Source organism: Oncorhynchus masou, chromosome 31, assembly GCF_036934945.1.
Source record: "Oncorhynchus masou masou isolate Uvic2021 chromosome 31, UVic_Omas_1.1, whole genome shotgun sequence".
Classification (NCBI taxonomy): Eukaryota; Metazoa; Chordata; class Actinopteri; order Salmoniformes; family Salmonidae; genus Oncorhynchus; species Oncorhynchus masou.
In genome coordinates, this window is record NC_088242.1 from 73,576,162 (window position 1) to 73,595,164 (window position 19,003).

The window sequence follows — 19,003 nt, forward strand, 5'->3', positions numbered from 1 at the left end:
CCAAAGCTACAGAACCAGTCAATATTTAAGCCAGTGGAGTAATCTTCCTCTTTTTTTTCAGGGGGAAATGTGTCTTTTATAATAAAGAAGCTTCTCCTCCACAATAACAAAAATGCACTTTCCCTTTCTTATAGTTTTCAATATGATCTTCCCAATAGAGCTTTAAAAAGGTTCAACCTGTCATAACAATGTGATCTTATCAGGGTGTGTCAAAATATAAGTTGCAGAACAAATCAACAAAATAAACAAATACACTTCCAATGAACAGAAAAAATGTTATGCTTGAATAGTCCATGTTTGCTTATAGTAGTTGACAGAGGTTGCAGGGTGGGATAATTAAAAAAGAAGAAAAAGTCAAACCAAAAGGAGGTCAAAATCCTTTGTGCCACAAAGCCAAGCAGCAAAATCATTGCATTTACTTACGATTTTATGATTTCTCATCATATTATCAAACTCCTCATTAATTTTTTTATACTTTTCTTCTGTGTGAGGGGTGAGGACATATGAGGCATCAGGGTCCGGGCTATCACAGCCTCTGTGTTCTTTCTTGTTTAGCGCCTGTAGTGAACATCAACATAAAAACAGGAATCAACACAAAATGGCAGGAGAGGGAAAAAGTACTTACACCACAGCGCTTGTACATTAAATCACTCTCTTCGCTTAGTTTGCCGAAACGGTCGTCCATGAGGGGGCTGTGCCCAAAACAGTCATCTGGATCAGGACTGGCACACAGGTCATTATGGCCTTTGTTTCTTAATTTCTGAAATAAAATTGCACAATTCACACATACAATATATACTGCAGGATACTCAGTCTACTACCACATGACTCTCTGTCTAGGTAGGTTACAATACACCTCTACAAACCTGTTCCCATAACAAAACATGAACAAAAATACTAACATAAGTAAAAGGCATCATTCAAGTCAAGACACTAATTAATTGAATACATGACAGATATTCAATGACTTGTAATACATCAATTATAATACACCTGCCTTCATATGTACATTTATAAATAATCCAAAAATATTTGAATTAATTTGTTATTTTTTGGCTTGCCAGTGTGCTGGTATGAGCAGGGAACGGGATGAATACTGTCTTCCTATGCAATGGTTAACAATGATAGGCAAATTGAAATGTCAATCCTTATCCTTTCATCCTTTAGAGACCATCACAGAATAAACTAAATATTTCTCTGCACTCCTCTCCCTGCACTCTCTCTCTTTCTCTTCTCAATCTCTACCCAACCCCCCTTCTCTCTCACTCTCTCTCTATCTTCCCGCTCTCTTGCTGCATGTGTGTGTTTCAATGCATATTTCATTATCTCTCAGTTATCATAAGCCACCCAGCTGGAAGACACCCCGTTATAAGAGGATCCAACAGAGCAGCAGTTTAAAACATTGCAGACTTTAATTCAGCATGGCTGCCACTCATGGGATTTTATCAATGTTAAGTAATGTAGGAAATAAAATGGATTACTATACTGTATGTGGTCAAATACGCTTATTAGAGCATGAAATGGAGTGATTATTGTAAGAATAAAGAGCACACAGTATGGTGTGATATAGCTTCATTTGACCTCTTAAAATGACTGCACACTATCAAATTAACTAAATAAAAAGAGTGAAACTGTGTTGTGCTTGTTATAACTTTCTATCAAAGGAGCAGTTCTCTCCGCTTTGTTAAAACTGTGAATGATGGTGGTAACGAGAACCCATGACAGCACGTGACAGCATGTGATATCAAGCCAGTCAGTGAACATCAAGTTTGATTTATATATGTGCTGTTCAGGTTCCCCTATCAGGCTGGTGCAGGCCCAGAGCGGTGACCTACCCTGTCTCTGGGCTGCCTCTGAGCCGGATGTCTACAGCAGTCACGGACTCCTCTGGATGGAGGGGTCACGGTGTGAGGGAGAGGAGTAGGACTCAAAGGCACTAATGAGCCCTTCGTCTCTGCCTCCATCTCCATTATCCTGGAGGTGCAGGAGGTAACGCTGGTGTGTGTGTGTGGGTGTTCATGGGCGTTGCAGCAGCAGCTGGCATCTGCTGACAGCTCTCTGACAGTACGGTGGTGTTTGGGCTGATCTCTATCTAACAACATGTCTTACCCAGCCCTGCTTACAGTAACTAGGTCGTTCCACAAAAAGAGTGCCTTTTGCAACCCTTTTTTATTTTAAGTATTGTGCACCAATACTGAATATTGCATTTTCAAAGCCTGTTATATTAAATTAAGTGCCCTTTAATATAGACCACATGGTGAATTCAATAAATGTGATTTTTTTAATGAATAAAGGCATGTAAGATTACATCTTCAACCCTAATATGGTCAACCCTGTTACTTTATTTGGCACTTAATAGACACTTACTATAGTAATTTGAGATGGGAAAACATGTTTTTTTCTATGAAGTTGAACATGTGCTATTTATGACAGAATGTTAACATTTTGTGAAATCTAAAGTTTTTTATGATCAAGTTACACTTCTTAAAAGGCGCCGATTTGGTGGAAGGACCCAGATCCCAACATGCTGACAAGCTCTATATGACACACTACTGTCAGATTTCCTAGGATTGAAATATGAAACTTTACTGGTTTTCAATGATTTCCTACTATACAATGTGCGTGTCTACCAAGACACAGTTTACTTTAACTTTTACAAATGTACCAGTACTGAATCAAACTACAGCTATTGTATGCAGTAATCATGTGCCTATGAACCAGAGTTATACTGTTAGCACTGAGGCGGTGTGTGCCCTAGTAGGAAGTCCACTGTGTGAAGCTCACCCTGATCAAACATAAATAACATAAGCATGTCTACATCTGATAAGCTTCCCAGTAAAGCAATAAAACAATCAAGCATCCCATAAAATTGCTAAAATATAGCCCACATTAAAATATGTAGGCTAAGAAACAAAGTTCGTGAAATCAATAACTTTCTAGTAACAGATGGCATTCATATTCTAACTATATCTGAAACTCACTTATATAACACCTTTGATGATACAGTGGTAGCAATACATGGTTATAACATCTACAGAAAAGACAAATGCCAATGGGGCGGTGATGCGGGTCTATATTCAGTACCACATTACTGTAAAGCTTAGAGAGGATCTCATGTTAAATACTGTTGAAGTAATATGGCTTCAGGTTCATCTGCCTCACCTAAAGCCTTGTGGGAACCTGCTGTAGACCACCAAGTGTTAACTATCAGTATCTGAATAATATGTGTGAAAAGCTTGATAATGTACGTGAAATCAACAGCGAGCTTTGGAACACCTTGAATGACATTTTAGGGGAAATGGCAAACTCAGCTCCATCATTCATTGAATCAGATGGCTCATGAATTTAAAAAACACTGATATTGCCAACTACTTTAATGATTTTTTTCAATTTTCAAGATTAGCAAACTCAGGCATGACATGCCATCAACAAACGCTAACACTTCACATGAAAGTATAACTGACCAAATTATGAAAGACAAGCATTGTAAATTTGAATTCCATAAAGTGAGTGTGGAAGAGATGAAAATACTTGTTGTCTATTAACAATGACAAGCCACCAGGGTCTGACAACTTGGATGGAAAATTACTGAGGATAATAGCGGACGATATTGCCACTCCTATTTGCCATATCTTCAATCTAAGCCTAATAGAAAGTGTGTCACCCAGACCTAGAGGGAAGCAAAAGTCATTCCACTACCCAAGAATAGTAAACCTCCCTTTACTGGCTCAAATAGCCGACCAATCAGCCTGTTACCAACCCTTAGTAAACTTTTGGATAAAATTGTGTTTGACCAGATACAATACTATTTTACAGTAAACAAATTGACAACAGACTTTCAGCGCACTTATAGGAAAGGACATTCAACAAGCACATCACTCACACAAATGACTGATGATTGGCTGATAGAAATTGGTGATCATAAGATTGTGGAGGCTGTTTTGTTGACTTCAGTGAGGATTTTCAGTGAGGCTTTTGACATTATTGGTCATAGTCTGCTGCTGGAAAAACGTATGTGTTGGGCTTTACACCCCCTGCTATATTGTGGATAAAGAGTTACCTGTCTAACATAACACAGAGGGTGTTCTTTAATGGAAGCCTCTCCAACACAATCCAGGTAGAATCAGGAAATCCCCAGGGCAGCTGTCTAGGCCCCTTGCTTTTTAACATTTTTGAGTAAAGCCAGTGTATCTACTGTATGTATGCGGATGACACAACCCTATACACGTCAGCTACTACAGCGAATTGAAATGACTGCAACACTTAACAAAGAGCTGCAGTTAGTTTCAGAATGGGTGGCAAACAATAAGTTAGACCTAAATATTTAAAAAACTAAAAGCATTGTATTTGGGACAAACCATTCACTAAACCCTAAACCTCAACTAAATTCTGTAATGAATAATGTAGAAATTGAGCAAGTTGAGGTGACTAAACTGCTTGGAGTAACCCTGGATTGTAAACTGTCATGGCCAAAACATACAACAGTAGCTAAGTTTGGGAGAAGTCTGTCCATAATAAAGTGCTGCTCTGCCTTCTTAACTTCTTGGTGACAGGGGGCAGTATTTTCACATGCGGATTAAATGCATGCCCAAATTCATGCATTTCATGATGCTACTCATCCCCAGAAGATAAAATATGCATATTATTAGTAGATTTGGATAGAAAACACTCTGAAGTTTCTAAAACTGTTTGAATCATGTCTGTGAGTACAACAGAACTTATTTAGCAAGCGAAACCCAGAGGACAAACCATTCAGATTTTTTTGTTTGTTGAGGTCACTCTCTTTTCAATGGGTTTTCATTGGGAATCCAGATTCCTAAGGGACATTCTTGCAGTTCCTATCACTTCCACTGGATGTCAACGGTCTTTAGAAATTGATTGAGGTTATTCCTTTGTAATGAAGAAGTACGGCCATCTTGAACAAGGGTCACTTCAAGTGTACTGTTCGATAGAGGTGCGTGACAAGAAAATATGCTTCAGTTTGTTTTCTTCCTGTATTGAACACAGATCATCCGTCTTCAATTTTATCGATTATTTACGTTAAAAAATCCCTAAAGTTATGTTTACAAATGTAGTTTGAAATGTTTTGGCAAAGTTTACAGGTAACTTTTGAGATATTTTGTAGTCACATTGAGTTGGAACCAGATTTTTTCTGGATCAAATGCGCCAAATAAATTGACATTTTGGATATATATCGACGGAATTAATCTAACAAAAGGACCATTTGTGATGTTTATGGGACTTATTGGAGTGCCAACAAAAGAAGCTTGTCAAAGGTAAGGCATGAATTATATTTTTATTTCTGCGTTTTGTGTCGCTACTGCAGGGTTGAAATATGGTTTCTCTCTTTGTTTACTATGGTGCTATCCTCAGATAATAGCATTGTTTGCTTTCGACGAAAAGCCTTTTTGAAATCTGACATGTTGGCTGGATTTACAACAAGTGGAGCTTTAATTTGCTATCTTGCATGAGTGATTTAATGAAAGTTAGATTTTTATAGTAATTTATTTGAATTTGGCGCTCTGCGTTTTCCCTGGATTTCGGCTAGGTGGGACGCTAGCGTCCCGCATATCCCAAAGAGGTTTTAATACCACTAACAACAAAGGCCTTAGTTTTGTTCCACCTGGGCCACTGTTCAGTTGTGTGGTCAGGTGGCACAAAGAGGGACTTGGGAAAATTACAATTGGCTCAGAACAGGGCAGCACGGCTGGCCCTTAAATGTACACAGAGAGCTAACATTAATAATATGCATGTCAATCTCTCATGGCTCAAAGTGGAGGAGAGATTGACTTGTTTTTGTAAGAAGTGTTAACAAGCTGAATGTACCAAGCTGTCTGTTTAAACTACTAGCACACAGCCATGCATACCCCACAAGACATGCCACCAGACGTCTCTTTACAATCCACAACTCCAGAACAGACTATGGGGGGTGCACAATATTACATAGAGCCATGGCTACATGGAACTCTATTCCACATCAGGTAAATTATTTAAGCAGTAGAGTCAGAAGAATACAAATATTAAAATACACTTTACGGAACAGTAGGGACTGTGAAGTGGCACACACACAGGTATAGGCACACGCATAAGCACACACACACTATACACACACGTAATATTGTTATATTGTAGATATGTAGTGGTGTAATAATGTTATATGATGTACTGTTTTACCTTTCGTTTTATGTGTGATGTAAGTGCCTTAATGTGTTTGGACCCCAGTAAGAGTAGCTGCTGCCTTAATAATACAAATACAAACTATACACTCTACTCTAGCTTAAACACTTGATGAAACAGTGTATGAGCTAAAATCTGAAGCAAGGGAACTCTGAAAAGCACCTAAATCATATCAGTCATATCTGTCTGATAATGTCACTGGAGAGAGAGAGATGAATGATACACAACATGTGTAAATGTGCATTAAGATCCACTAGTGTTTGGTGTGGTACAGAGCCGGGGCATTCTTCTCATTCGAAGAAAACGCCTTCCTGGTTCATTTCCTGTTTACTGAGGCTGCTCTTCAGTTAGGCTCCTGTTAAGGCTATGTTTACCAGGGAAACTATGCACTTTCTCCGCCAGACTGCCACAGATCTGATCAGGACCTGCAAATTAAAGTCCAAACCTGCTCATTATGGGAATAGCTGGGTTGGGCTGGCCGGCCATGGCTATGTGAGATGGGCAGGGCCGCAGGCAGCACTTCCATCCAGCCGCACCCTCTGCCCCTGGCCCCGTGCCCTGCTAGCCACTCAGGGAGGGGCCAGAGTGGAAACATCCAGTGCCAGGGACACTCAGAACAAACCATGGAACATATTGCACTGAGACTAAACAGCACAAAGCCCAACAGTGAGTGCTCATATCTAGGTAATTCATTTCACAAGTCAATTTTGACCTCTGTGATCTAAGATGAATTGAAATTAAACATTATGACAGCATATAATGTATTCATGACTAAGAAAGAGTGAAGAGTGACAGATTTCCTCTCCGAGGTACTCCTAGCTGAGCACGTTAAGGAGTGAAGGTCTGGGACAGCACGGCAGTAATTCCTCCTTAAATGACTTTGCATGTTTCGGGTGTCCCACAGACGCTGCCTGCAGCTCCCAGTAAATGGATCACTAAATCAGCACATGGCCAAACAGGTGTCTCTCTCCCAAACACCTGTCAGGCCCTGGCTCCCCGGCCCGGCCAATCACACACAGCCTCACACTAACATGGCCTTAGAAGGGGCCACATGGAACCCTGAAGGCCATCAGACATCACTCAACCCAAGGTTTTTACTCTATACTATTGGTTCAGTAATACATACAAACGTTTACACAAAACAAAACCAACCAACGTTGAATTATGGTAAACAAAATTCAAGTTGTGTTCATTATATTCCATTTCTTCCTTTATATTCCTATTCCTTCTATAGTTCAGAAACTCACTTTCAAAGGTCATATCATACTCTGACATTTTCTGTATTTTGAAAGTTCAATATTTTGAAAACTTGATTGCTGACATGAAAAATATTTGGGGACTGTATCAATAGTGGACTAATGAAACAAATACCAAAAGTCCTTTAAGAAAGCAAAGCTGGAGGTGTGTGAATACATTAGAACTTATAGGGCTTTTTAACAACAACATTTATAATGGAGGGTGGGTGGTGAGTCTGTCTGTATACGGGGCTGCAGACAGAGAGTAGTGATGATTGAACTTGTGTAATCTGTTCACAAGGCTTATGGAGGCTCATAAAGAGCAGTGGGAACCAGGCCAGCAGATATTTTCTCACAGCCATCCTGGACTGCTAGAAAATTGCCTATATACACCAAAAATTAAAATCTGGTTGTCTGACGTCAAACCAGCGGGGCATCATAGTGAGAGTGTGAGTGTAATGTTAAAAGAACAGGCTTTTTTCTGATGTTCCGAAAGTGAGAGAGGCCTTGAAATGTGTCTGTTCACTCATAGTACTGTATGCCCAACCCCCATACTGATTATAACATCTACAGTATCACTCATCTCCTCCAGAGCACCTGTTGTTCATTTATATTAAACTTACAAACGCAAGAGTATGAGCTATTGAAGAAGTGTCTCAATTGAACGTTATATAGAAAATAATTGTTTTCATATGATGTTAGAATGGAGCTATATCTCTTTGTCAGGTAAGGTAAGTGACTGTTGTGGGTGGGTGGGTGGGGGGGGGGGGGTGTTGCCATGTTGCTCCTGTACTGCCCACGCCTGAGTGATTGAAGTGGGGAGAACAGGGCATGGGCTTGAGTGGCTGGGGTCCTGGATGATCTTCTTGGCCTTCCTGCAACACCTGGTATTGTAGGTGTCCTGCAATGTGCACCCAACAGCTGCACGTATCACCCTCTGAAGCGCCCGTCTGTCTACGGCGGTGGAGTTGCCGTACCAGGCTGTGATGCAGCCTGACAGTATGCTCTCGTTGGTGCTCCTGTAGAACACTGTGAAGGCCCTCGAGGACAGGCCACCGGAACTTGACCACCGGAACGTCCCTCTTGAGTCTGTGTTTGTAGGCGTGGAGAAGCAAGATGGAGTCATGGTCGGATTTGCCGAAAGGAGGATGGGAGAGGTCCTTATATCCGTGTCGAGGGTATAAGGCCTGAGCAAGAGGACAAGTACATTAGAGTGTCTAGTTTTAAGTGAAAATGCAACTCTGGGATGCTGGCCTTCTAGGTAGAGTTGCAAAGAAAAAGCCATATCTCAGACTGGCCCCAAAAAATAAACGATTAAGATGGGCAAAAAAACACAGACACTGGACAGAGGAACTCTGCCTAGAAGGCCAGCATCCCAGAGTTGCCTCTTCACTGTCGATTTTGAGACTGGTGTTTGTGGGTACTATTTAATGAAGCTGCCATTGTAGGACATGTGAGGCATCTGTTTCTCAAACTAGACACTCTAATGTACTTGTCCTCTTGCTCAGTTGTGCACTGGGGCCTCCCACTCCTCTTTCTATTCTGGTTGGAGGCAGTTTGTGCTGTTCTGTGAAGGGAGTAATACCCAGCGTTGTACGAGATCTTCAGTTTCTTGGCAATTTTTCGCATGGAAAAGCCTTCACTTCTCAGAACAATAATAGACTTATGAGTTTCAGAAGGAAGTTATTTGTTTCTGGTCATTTTGAGCTTGTAATCGAACCCACAAATGCTGATGCTCCAGAAACTCAACTCGTCTAAAGAAGGCCAGTTGTATTGCTTCTTTAATATAGACAACAGTTTTCAGCTGTGCTAACATAATTGAAAAAAGGTTTTCTAATTATCAATTAGCCTTTTAAAATTATAATCTTGGATTCACAAACACAACGTGCCATTTGAACACAGGAGTGATGTTTGCTTATAATTGGCCTCTGTACACCCATTTAGATATTCCATAAAAAATCAGCTGTTTCCAGCTAAAATAGTAATTTACAACGTTAAGAGGGTCTACACTGTCACGCGCTGGCCTTAGTTATCTTTGTTTTCTTTATTATTTTGGTTAGGTCAGGGTGTGACATGGGGGATTTATGTGTTTTGTCTGCTCTAGGGGTTTTGTATGTTTATGGGGCTGTTTCCTTTCTAGGTAGTTTTGTATGTCTATGGTTGCCTAGATTGGTTCTCAATTAGAGGCAGCTGTTTGTCGTTGTCTCTGATTGGGAACCATATTTAGGCAGCCATGTCCTTTGGGTATTTTGTGGGTGATTGTCTTCTGTCATTGCACCAGATCGGACTGTTTCGGTTTTCACATGTGTTGTTTTGTATTTTGTAGTGTTCTCGTTTATCGTCTATATTAAAGATGTTGAACTCTAACCACGCTGCATTTTGGTCCTCCTCTCCTTCAGCAGAAGAAAACCGTTACATACACTGTATTTCTGATCAATTTTGTGATATTTTAATGGACAAAAAATTGCTTTACTTTCAAAAACAAGGACGTTTTTAAGTGACCCCAAACTTTTGAATGGTAGTGTACATATGATGTAAGAAATAATACATAAAAAAAAAAAAAAATACTGCAAAGTTTCCAAAGGACGAGAAGTGAGGCGACCTTCTCTGTCGGCGCCATCTTGCTCGAGACGAGGCAAGGTGCCTGCTGTCGAAGCCATATTAGCCAAATATAGTGTTCCATTTAGATCTATGTTTATGTCCCAGAAAATAAACATGACTGTTCCAATCAAAACAAAAAAGTTGAGTCTTTTGAGTGTATGATTTAACCACAACCGCAGAAATTATATTATAGCCCCATTTACATTGAACTTTTAAGAAAACATAATTTAATGAGTTAAAGATAAAGTGGAGCCAAAGCTGTTGCGTAAGCCACCTACCATACCTGCTCCTTGTGAAGCACTTTCACTGAAATGGGCCAAAGCAATTTCTGCAGTCTGCCTTAGATGGAACACCATTACACTCCAATGCCCCCCGCTTGTGTCAAGAGCTTTTTACATTTCACTTATTCATGTACTGAATGTGAATAAAAGGGAGTTTGGAAGTAGACAGTAGATGTCGTTACAAAAGCCAAACTTCTCAAATGTGGGGAGAAGGCAGGTTGTGGCTGAACTGTCAGTGTCTTCCAGTGGTAGCTATATAGAACACACACCAAAATAATGCTTTAAGAGCCATTATGATTTGATTATAGTCTATATAAATAATGTATATTTGAACTATTTTTGCTTCTGTAGTGTTCCTCACCTCATTTCAACTGTGTCCCCACCTTGCACACCCACCCTGCAGTGTTGTGAATTCGATGTTGTGCACGTTGCCGCACTAAGCAAGGTAGCGTGCTAATCCTCATGACATCACCATTGTGTCCGGCCCGTTCCATCTAATGTGGTTATCAAAGGGCCTCTTTGAGTGTGAACACTGTTGAGAATCAGCATGGGGAGGCGGCTGATAGCAAGGCTTTCATCTGCTCACAAATATTTTAGCTTTTATATAACATCTTAAGAGACAAGTCTTTCACTGTGAGTATGTTCCCATTTTTCCTTTGGTGATGTAGATTTCACTTGAGGGGGAAAAGGGTATGTTGGTTGTTCTCGTGAAGTCTCCAGCTAGTGGCTGTATGTACTGTATGCCATTACCGAGGGCCCTAACAGCTTCTCCTCTCTACACACGGGTAATGGTCATATTCCTGGTCTGAGTGTAGGGAGGGCTAGATAAGGAAATTGGTTTTGATTCCCAGACATATCTGGTTTAATCTCATGACCATTCCACATCATCAGTGATCTAACTGATATCAGGATATGACCCCATGCATGTCCTTCCTCTCCTTCAGCCCTTTGTCTGATAGGAAATACAGCAGGAGGTGCTCCTTCTCAGCTGTACAGGACAGACTGTGTTTTGTTAGGTTATTATGACCGGACTGCAGCTGTTTGGAAAACAATATATCCTGAAGTCTGATCCAATCCTCTCAAAAACAGGACAATGGCGCGACCACAGTTAGCTCCGAGCTGATACACCAAACAGAGTAAGACATGCAGACATATAAAAGTAGAGTAATCCTGACTGAGCTGTGGTCTGCGTGTCCCTAAAGGACAGACAGGGAGGAGAAAGCCTCTGTCTCAGGTCAGCTCAATTTACAGTAGAGCAGAAAATGATTGTGGTTGACTGGCTAGATTGAAACTTTGATAAATATAGCCGCTATATTATTGAGTAAGAATAAATTGCACAGCAGAGAGCAATACCATTCCCTCCGAGAGACAGGCAGCTGCTCAGAGACTTTGTTGAATAACGGACGTGGCAAAGATATTAGTTGCCACAGTCAAAGAGAACACATTTTCAATCAGTGGCTTGGATATTTTCAGACATTTTAGTCAACTGGGAATTGAAGTCCAAATTGAGGAAAAAGGCATCTCAATGTCATCATTATCTACATCTTTAAAAGATTGGGAACAAATGAGACGAACACGTTCCATTACATCCAACTAGCTCTAGACAGCTATATTAAAGATAAAAAGGTATTTTTTTCTCTCTCTCTTTCTCCCCTCTCCCCCCCACAGAGTGGATCATTAGCTGTCAGAGCCCTTGAAACCACCCCCCCCCCCGTCCTCAAGGGCTGGGGCGGGCGTGGAGGGCCTGGAGGGCTGGGACGGGCGTGGAGGGCTGGGACGGGCGTGGAGGGCTGGGAGGGGGCGTGGAGGGCTGGGACGGGCGTGGAGGGCTGGGGCGGGCGTGGAGGGCTGGGACGGGCGTGGAGGGCTGGGACTGGCGTGGAGGGCTGGGACGGGCGTGGAGGGCTGGGACGGGCGTGGAGGGCTGGGGGCGTGGAGGGCTGGGGCGGGCGTGGAGCGCTGGGACGGGCGTGGAGGGCTGGGACGGGCGTGGAGGGCTGGGACGGGCGTGGAGGCGCTGGGACGGGCGTGGAGGGCTGGGACGGGCGTGGAGGGCTGGGACGGGCGTGGAGGGCTGGGACGGGCGTGGAGGGCTGCGGCGGGCGGGGAGGGCTGGGGCGGGCGTGGAGGGCTGGGGCGGGCGTGGAGGGCTGGGGCGGGGGCGTGGAGCGCTGGGCAGGTGTGGAGGGCTGGGGCGGGCGTGGAGTGCTGGGCAGGTGTGGAGGGCTGGGGTGGGCGTGGAGCGCTGGGGGCACACAGCGGAGGGAGAGGGCAGGATATGCCAGCAGGAAGTATGTTCTGCAACACTCTATACCCAGACCACAGACCTGGCCTCATCAATCTGAGCCACAGCACCCCTCCATCCCTGCCCACCCACCTCCTCACTCAGCCATGCAAGGCAGGGGAGGGTGGCATGATGCCAGCTAACCCCCTCCTTCTCCTCCCAACTGGCTGTGCTCTGCTTTGTCCTCACCCCTGGGTAGAGAAGGGAGGTCTCACACTGCCCATGGTGACACGGGGGGAGGGCAAGCTGATTGTTGCCCAACAGAGCTAACATACAGAAGCCGTTCTATGTGAAATAAGGGTCACATTTCTGTTACAGGGACCACAAGGTCAGTAGAGAACATGGGGGTGGGCTCATGGTTTGGCCTTCAGCATAACCGTCAACATAGTTCCTCTGTCCATATTGGTCACTGTGGTCTCTCATGTCAGCTATATATTAGACAGTAAACACAAACTTGGCAAGGGCGCTCCATTGGTGGCATGACTGTCATTAAAGTACACTATATAAAAAGAAACGTCCTCTCACTATCTTCTGTGTTTATTTTCAGCAAACTTAACATGTGTAAATATTTGTATGAACATAACAAGACGCAACAACTGAGACATAAACTGAACAAGTTCCACATACATGTGACTAACAGAAATTGAATAACGCGCCCCTGAACAAATGGGGGGGGGGTCAAAATCAAAAGTAACAGTCAGTATCTGGTGTGGCCACCAGCTGCATTAAGTACTGCAGTTGCTATTCTTTTCATGGACTGCACCAGATTTGCCAGTTCTTGCTGTGAGATGTTACCCACTCTTCCACGGAGGCACCTGTAAGTTACCGAACATTTCTGGGGGAATGGCCCTAGCTCTCACCCTCCGATCCAACAGGTCCCAAACGTGCTCAATGGGCTTGAGATCCGGGCTCTTCACTGGCCATGGCATAACACTGACATTCCTGTCTTGCAGGAAAAAACACACAGAACAAGCAGTACGGCTGGTGGCATTGTCATGCTGGAGGGTCATGTCAGGATGAGCCTGCAGGAAGGGTACCACATGAGGGAGGAGGATGTCTTCCCTGTAGCGCACAGCATTGAGATTGCCTGCAATGACAACAAGCTCAGTCTGATGATGCTGTGACACACTGCCCCAAACCATGATGGACCCTCCACCTTCAAATCGATCCCACTCCAGAGTACAGGCTTCCAACCATCACCCCTGGTGAAACAAAACTGCGACTCGTCAGTGAAGAGCACTTTTTGCTAGTTCTGTCTGGTCCAGCGACGGTGGATTTGTGCCCATAGGCGGCATTGTTGACGGTGATGTCTGGTGAGGACCTGCCTTACAACAGGCCTTCAAGCCCTCAGTCCAGCCTATTGCGGACAGTCTGAGTACTGATGGAGGGATTGTGCGTTCCTGGTGTAACTTTGGGAGCTGTTGTTTCATCCTGCACCTGTCCCTCAGGTGTGATGATCGGATGCACCGATCCTGTGCAAGTGTTGTTACACGTGGTCTGCCACTGCGAGGGCTATCAGCTGTCCGTCCTGTCTCCCTGTAGCGCTGTTTAGGCGTCTCACAGTACGGACATTGCAATTTATTGCCCTGGCCACATCTGCAGTCCTCAAGCCTCTTTGCAGCATGTCTAAGGCACATTCACACAGATGAGCAGGGATCCTGGGCATCTTTCTTTTGGTGTTCTTCAGAGTCAGTAGAAAGACATCTACGTTTTCATAAATGTGACCTTAATTGCCTGCCGTCTGTTAGTGTCTTAACAACCGTTCCACAAGTGTATGTTCATTAATTGTTTATGGTTCAATGAACAAGCATGGGAAACAGTGTATAAACCCTTTACATTTAAGATCTCTGAAGTTATTTGGATTTTTTATGAATTATCTTTGAAAGACAGGGTCATGAAAAACGGATGTTTCTTTTTTTGCTGTTTGCGGCCTCTGGAAGCATCATAAGCAGAATAATTGTTTGTTGGGAGCTTCATGAAATGGGTTTCCATGGCTGAGCAGCCGCACACAAGCCTGAGATCACCGGGTGCAATGCCAAGCATCGGTTGGATTGGTGTAGTTTGTCGCCATTGGACTCTGGAGCAGTGGAAACGCGTTCTCTTGAGTGATGAATCACGTTTCACCATCTGGCAGTCTGACGCACAAATCTGGGTTTGGCGGGTACCAGGAGAACGCTACCTGCCCAAATGCATTGTGCCAACTCTAAAGTTTGGCGGATGAGGAATAATTGTCTGGGGCTGTTTTTTATGGTTTGGGCTAGGCCCCTTAGTTCCAGTGAAGGGAAATCTTAAGAAACGCCCCAGATAGCTCATTATTTGGGAAACACACATGAATGTTTAGAATAATAACTCTGTCATATTTTGGTGTATTTAAGTATAGTGTTGGTTGTGTGGGATGCTGCTACTTGTGCTGCTGCTCAGACTCCAGCCCAGTAGGGTCTGTCCCCCTGCCAGGAGACATGTAACCTAGGGACAGGTTAGGATCTGTCTCTCTCATCTCAAGACCGGGTTCAGCAAGAAAACAGAAGAGAACTACACCGACACCAACCAGTTCTAATCTAACACAAGAGTGTTTGTGTTAACTAATTAACAGCAAAAACCATCAGTGGGAATATCCCACATCTGTACACACCTAAGAACATAAACCACTGAAACACTAGTAATACATTTCATTCATATGGAGCCTTCTGACACAAGTACATGAGAAAGAATCAACATAATACAAATTCTACTCAGATGAACAGCAGAGGGAAATGTTATTTCACAAAAAAAAGAGCCAGAATGTAATTTGTCATTCAGTTTAAAAAACATGTACTCGTGTCATCTCTCTTGTTTCCTTTCTGAATGAGTGCTAGTGTTTTTTGTACAAAGCCGCCAGTGCAGTGCTCCAGCACTTGAGATTAGAGCATGGCTCATTAGTGTCATTGGAGAGTAATGTTTACAGGGACTGCAATGGCTGGGGGTCTTTTGTTGTTCTCTCTCCTTTTATTTTCACCCTCTCCAAGAAGACCTAGTTTTGAAATGAAAAATACATATCACACTTGAGAGTGAAGGATGAAAAGAAGCTCTGACGTCAATGAAGCATGAAAACAAAAAACTCTTGACTGTAACCTGGTAACAACCATCGCAGTGAAGAGTGCAGGGGCTTTGTTGAAGAACAGGGGCAAAGGGCTAACACACATGCACACACTTTAATGGGACTCTTCTGGTTGTGATAAACTGAGGAAGATTTATTTGTTCACTGTCCATGTCCTGTTTTTCTGAAACATTAACATGAGTTTCCACAGCAACCAAGCCATAGTGAACATGAGGAAAAAGAGACAATTATAGTCCATTCACGGCTTGTTTCATAAATGTGGTGTGAAATAGGATGTTCTATAAAAGGCTTGGATAAAAATGATCACAAGTGTTGCTTTCATAGAATGCAAAAAACTCCAAAGAGAGTGGTGACCCTTTTTCTAGTGAAAGCCCAGAGGAAATGGAGTCCTTGTCCTATAAACTTTGAAACCCAGCAGGAGACTGACTACAACCCCATTAGTACTCCTACACTCAGCATGGCAAATTATGGCTTTTCAAGCAGAATGCGTACTGCACCTCAGTACATGGGAAAAGGTACGTTCTGTCATCTAGAACTACAAAGACAATTCTGAAAAGTGTATCCAGCAAAATCAAAACATATGAAAAGTGAATTTTAGCTTCTCTTCAGAGAATGACGGAAACGTTTGTTCAACAAAGCCTGACTAACAACTTGACTTGTTTTTATGTGTGTATGTGTGTGTGACATTTTTTCATCATGTAGTAATAAAGTACAGTGTGTGTTACTAGAAATCAGACTAAACATATCAGTATTCCTCCCTATTCACATGTGGAAGCAAATGAAATGCCTTGGGTAGAAGAGAATTGCAGTGCCAAGCATATTTCCTAAAAACACAATCAACAAAAGTAGATCAGTGTTTTATCTTGTCTTTTATACACTTGACAGAATGTACAGACATATGCCACTAGTAACACTCATGACATAATCCTCAGCTATGAGGTTAGAGCTATTATTGCTAGGCCAGTATAGAAGTCTAATGTTGAATTTGTTAAATGAGAATTGCATTTGTTTTGATTAAATGTAAACATTTATTATGGTGTTGAAATGGTAGTTAAAAAAAAATTTGTAACCTGTAGGTCACCATAGAAAATGAGACCCTGCTCTCAATGGGCTCCCCTGATTAAATAAAAACACTTATTTTTCTGCTTTCAATTTATACATTAGTGATTCCTTGATTATTTTTAGGTGGCTCATCATTACACTTTCCCGCAGATATATCCATGGCCTCATTGGCCTGCTCAGAATAATGTGTTTGTTTTGACAGTGCAGACTGACAGTACAGGTTAATTTAACTGACCTTTCCTGGAATCCACAGCAACAGCAACACCTACACTGAACTGGATACACACAGCACAGTAATAGAAAACTAGCCATTTGCTTTGTTTTTCAAAACAAATCCATTACTTTAATATGAGCATTAGAACAAAATCAAATGTTTTTTTTCTGTATTACATGATTACAGATAAGCCCAAGCAAACAGGTTCAGGACCGACCCTTGCACTCAGTGCGGTTCCATTTCCAGTGACAAATGCAGAGAATAATCCCAGACACTGACAGCCGCAGTTTATAGTATGAATGCATGGATAAATGGACACTTCTATTCATATCCTACTCATTACAGACCAATTCCACAGAGAATACAATTGCAACAAATATATCAATACAGAGACGGCTTCAAAGATAATGAGCCAATACACCTTATCAGATCCTCAGCTGAGCATTAGTTACAATACACTATCTCACCATGAATAGTACTCCACTAAACCAAACCCCCTCTATTGGAATAAACATACAAACCAGGCATAGGTAGAAACTATTTGATGTATCATAGGTTATGAAAAAGAAGGGAAAAGCAAATGAATGTCATTTTAATAAATCTTGAGAGACCAAAAGGTACACATTTGGTTTGTTGCTGGAATATTAACATTGGGATCAGCAGTTCATAAATCATAAATGCCCTAAATCTACTTTAATTCAATAGTTATATGTCAATTGAACTGATATTAGTCTTAGCTTAAGATCTATTTCAAATATTGGGGGTGCTCAGAGAGAGCTATAGCGACATAGCAGTAAGAATGAGAAGGTACTGCTGAAGAAACAGATACCAAGTGGTGCCAATGATCAGTGAAATGAAATGTGACCATGATGCAAATTAATCCCGACATATGTTAAAGTACAATTGATGGATAAATATACAATTAAATCATGGAACTATAAAGATAAAAAGGCTGCTGAGACTGTCTAAATGACTTTGTTAGATAGATGTTTAGACTGAGGAAGAGAGTATTGCCCAATGGGTTTTGAAATGCCCAATGGGGTTTGAAATCTTGCCAGATTATATCACTTTGCAGGCAGTGGTATGTAACCCTGATGTATAGTGTGGACATTGTATGGCTACTCTGTTAAAGTGAGATGTTTTTTAGTGGTATAAGAATAAGTATAGTAAAAACATGCTTTAATCAGGGGAAGTGGGCTTTTAGATTCTCCCTCAGAGCAACCTTACGCAGGCGAGCCAGTGCAGCTAACCATGTGTACCCTTCAGCCATCTCAAATGTCAAACCAGGCTTTAGTGGATCAGAGGGATTCTGGCTTCTGGCCAACCCAAAGTCAAGTCGCTAAGTTAAGCACTTGCCAATTAAAATGTAATACATTTCATTTGTGTTGTCATCTGTGCATATCAAACATAAATTAGGCCCCTGACCCCTTTTAGATTAATCTTTCAAACTTGGTTAATCATCCAGGCTTGGGAGAGTCAGTAACATCACTGGAGCGTGAGGGAAGTGCAATAATCCATGTGTGATGCCAGTAACTATAAGACAGAAGAATCTCCTCAGCACACGGAAGCTCCATGTTCTCCTACGACGCAACACTTTGTCACATGATCATACAGTATGGTGATTGCTGACTGTTCACGACTCGCACAAAATGTCTTTGAAATTTAAACTAAGTATTCAATTTGAGACTGAAGCTTGTAATTTCATCACAGTTTTCTTGTTTTACTGAGACAAATACTGTAAGGTGCATGCTTACAGCAGACTTCATAGTATGCACTACATTCTATCTGTCCAGAGAGCCAGCCCCTCTAGAGGAGTGGTATGTTTGAGAGGATTCAGTGGTGAAAGCTTCTCTCTGTGCCAGCCAGAGCCTCATGTGACTGTCCCCATTATCTTGGAATGTCACAATTAGAGATACACAGCACTCAGGCCTAAATCGGTGTCTGATACTCCACAGAGGGAGCCTTCATCACTGGGCTATGATGTTCATTAAATCTGCTTACTCACTAAGCCAACATGGCTATGTTCATAATATTCCAGGAAGATAACACACC

At 42.3% G+C, this 19,003-nt stretch overlaps 1 protein-coding gene across 4 annotated transcripts in view; it reads right to left on the reverse strand.

Annotated features, from left to right (window-relative positions):
* The window catches only part of LOC135524402 (myocyte-specific enhancer factor 2A-like), a 117,652-nt gene that overhangs the window by 30,993 nt on the left and 67,656 nt on the right, over positions 1-19,003 (reverse strand). The window contains exons 5-6 of one of the 4 annotated variants that reach the window (XM_064951907.1): positions 626-760; positions 424-558 (exon numbers count right to left, since the gene is read on the reverse strand). The exons of 1 other annotated variant lie outside the window; for it this stretch is intronic. In XM_064951907.1, coding sequence (XP_064807979.1) covers positions 424-558; positions 626-760 — 270 coding nt within the window. The remainder of the gene's footprint in view (positions 1-423; positions 559-625; positions 761-19,003) is intronic. 2 more of the 4 variants (XM_064951905.1, XM_064951904.1) reach the window with 2 other exon arrangements.